The 2,907-nt window shown below is 36.1% G+C and overlaps 1 protein-coding gene across 1 annotated transcript; it reads left to right on the top strand.

Moving 5' to 3' along the window:
• Nucleotides 1-207: 207 nt before the first annotated feature.
• LOC147625885 (arginase-like) lies at nt 208-1,121 on the top strand. Its single transcript, XM_086817747.1, has 3 exons — nt 208-420; nt 508-618; nt 858-1,121. Exons 1-3 carry the CDS (start codon nt 208-210, stop codon nt 1,119-1,121), a joined length of 588 nt encoding a protein of 195 aa, XP_086673873.1.
• The last annotated feature ends 1,786 nt before the right edge of the window (nt 1,122-2,907 follow it).

Raw genomic sequence — 2,907 nt, forward strand, 5'->3', positions numbered from 1 at the left:
AGTACCTTAACTAAGTTTTTATAAATTAGATTGGTATATGTATATAAATCCAACAATTCACTTTTTTTTTAAAATTAGTGAAACTTTTTCCTCAATACAAAAAATAAAGTTCTTTTGTTTTCAAGTTGGTTTCTTTACTTACAGATAATAATTCTACCAATGCTATTGGCACCCCTATTGGGTGCAATGAGGGGGATTAAAGTTGACATGTATCCTCTTTGCCCTTTGATTATTGGGGGTGATCACTCCCTCTCCTACCCTATTGTACGAGCAGTTGCAGAGAAGCTTGGGGGCCCAGTTGATATCATCCACTTTGATGCACATCCGGACCTTTATGAATCTTTTGAAGGAAACAAGTTCTCGCATGCATCATCCTTTGCACGCATCATGGAAGGTGGCCATGCCCGTCGTCTTTTGCAGGTTTGCTTTTATATTCTCCTTTCATTTCATTATAATAGTACGTGAGAAATTCAAATAATTTTTTGCTCTTTTCTTTGTAATGCAAAGGTTGGAATACGTTCTATAAACAAAGAGGGGAGGGCGCAAGCCGAGAGGTTTGGAGTGGAGCTTTATGAGATGAGGCATTTTGAAAAACATCGAGAATTTTTGGAGAATTTGGTATGCCACATCTTACCTAGCCTTAAGTTGTAGAATAATGCTCCAAGCTTAATTTTGATAATGATGATGCATCCATATATGGCCATTTGTCCAACCTTTACTTGGACATTTTGCCCACCTTTTACTACTCAGGTAGCAAAAAACCATTTTAAACCATGAAAAGACATTCAACTATGTTTCATCACCATATTTGCCATGTGACAAAATTATTTATGTTCATGTTGGACTGTGTATTGTAGGAGCTTGGCGTGGGTGCAAAAGGTGTGTACGTATCCATTGACGTAGATTGCCTCGACCCAGGTTTTGCACCAGGAGTGTCTCACATAGAGTCTGGTGGACTCTCCTTCCGTGATGTGATGAATATCTTACAACACTTGAAGGGAGACATTGTTGTAGGCGATGTTGTGGAGTACAATCCTCAACGTGACACATCATATCATATGACCACCATGGTGGCATCAAAATTTGTGCGGGAACTAACTGCAAAGATGTCAAAAATGTGAAAATTACCCCTCCGGATAATCATAGCCAGACAATCTTAGTAATAAATTATGTTCACACTATGCAAACATGAGCATTGAAAGATTGAATGCATCCAATTACCTACAAGGGATTCTAATCTATGTATCAATGGGATAGTACTATCTCATTGAATCTTATGTGGAAAAAGCATGTTTTAAGAATCATTCATGTTAGTCAAGTTAATCATGTGATTCATGTGGCCATTTTCATTCATGGTAATACTCTAGTAGTGATTGTGTACCTACATATCTTTGTTCAAAAGAAAGAGGGCCTACTTTGTGCCATCTATGGAAAAATGAGTGATTTTGAAGAAAATAATTTCATTTGATCACAAAATGAAAATTTCATTACACATTCACATTTTCACAATCAAGACAAATCGATTAACATGCATATTTGTGGTTGCATCTTATAATTTTCATCTGGATTCTAAAGAGGTGTTATTTTTAATACTCATAACGTGATAAAGGGCCATGTAACACTACAAATAGACACATGCACAAAGTTAAAAGGATTTGTCTTTCAAATGTTTTGGTGGCTTTTGTTATTACAATTTCTCTATTTTAATAGATAAAAATCATAAATAAAATTTGAAAGATTTCTACACAAATACACTACAAGTAGTAGGAGGATTTTCTAAATAACACCTAAATTTAAACGTCACACAATTTTTAGATACCATTTGTCGAAAGAAACAAGGGGGAGGAGAGAGAGAGAGAGAGAGAGAGCACGCGTGCATGTGTGTGTGTGTGTGTGTGTGTGTGTGAATTCATGCATGTATGTATATATAATTACCAAGGATTTATTGGAAAATTTTTGTTCATAATATGCATGTAGGGAAAGGATGTACATGTAACACTTAGAATGACACTACCTTAACTAAGTTTTTATAAATTAGATTGGTATATGTATATAAATCCAACAATTCACTTTTTTTAAAAAATTAGTGAAACTTTTTAGTCAATACAAAAAATAAAGTTCTTTTGTTTTCAAGTTGGTTTCTTTACTTACAGATAATAATTCTACCAATGCTATTGGCACCCCTATTGGGTGCAATGAGGGGGATTAAAGTTGACATGTCTTGGCCTTGATTGCTTGTGTTAGCCAAACAAGCTCAATGCCCATGGGTGCAAGGAGGATATCTACATTGAAAATGGGTCTGTGAAATTTTCATGGGATATATATCTGTGTGTGTGTGTGTGTGTGTGTGTGTGTGTACCGCACACACACACACACACATGCATGCATGTACATATGTATGTATGTATGTATGCATGTGTATCTATATGTGTCTACGATGTGTATATGTATATGTATATGAGATGTGTATACATACATAAAAATGCGTGCGCGCGTGCGCGCGCACACACACAGACACACACCCCGACGTGCGTGCACACACTCACACACTCACACACTCACACATACACATATATATTAGCATTATAATCACAAGGTTCACTTAACAAAGCTTGTAGCAGAAATCCAAAAAAAGGCCTTGCCTATGCCAACATCACCAAAAGGGAGAAGGTGCTAAGTAAAGTAAGTGCCCTAACAAGGATAAAGATGAGAAAAAATAAAGATGCTCCTAACCAAGTTACACGTTGCTTGAATCAAAATCTCCTAATGCTAGTACAACGAGCATATCCTTAAAAAGCGATTTGGAAATATATATTTGTGATATTTATCATCAAATAACAACTTGTGCACTCACATGTATATGTACTTGTCTTCATGTGGGAGCGAGCCTCACAAATTCTAAGTTTG

Source organism: Cibotium barometz, chromosome 23 (genome assembly GCF_041138505.1).
Source record: "Cibotium barometz isolate CiBa-2024 chromosome 23, ASM4113850v1, whole genome shotgun sequence".
NCBI classification, from domain to species: domain Eukaryota; kingdom Viridiplantae; phylum Streptophyta; class Polypodiopsida; order Cyatheales; family Cibotiaceae; genus Cibotium; species Cibotium barometz.

Excerpts from the sequence above, each read along its gene's own strand:
- LOC147625885 (XM_086817747.1), top strand. The coding sequence starts at position 208 with ATGTATCCTCTTTGCCCTTTGATTATTGGGGGTGATCACTCCCTCTCC. Across the intron at positions 421-507 it reads ATGCCCGTCGTCTTTTGCAG|GTTGGAATACGTTCTATAAA; the intron begins GTTTGCTTTTAT and ends TGTAATGCAAAG. Across the intron at positions 619-857 it reads GAGAATTTTTGGAGAATTTG|GAGCTTGGCGTGGGTGCAAA; the intron begins GTATGCCACATC and ends TGTGTATTGTAG.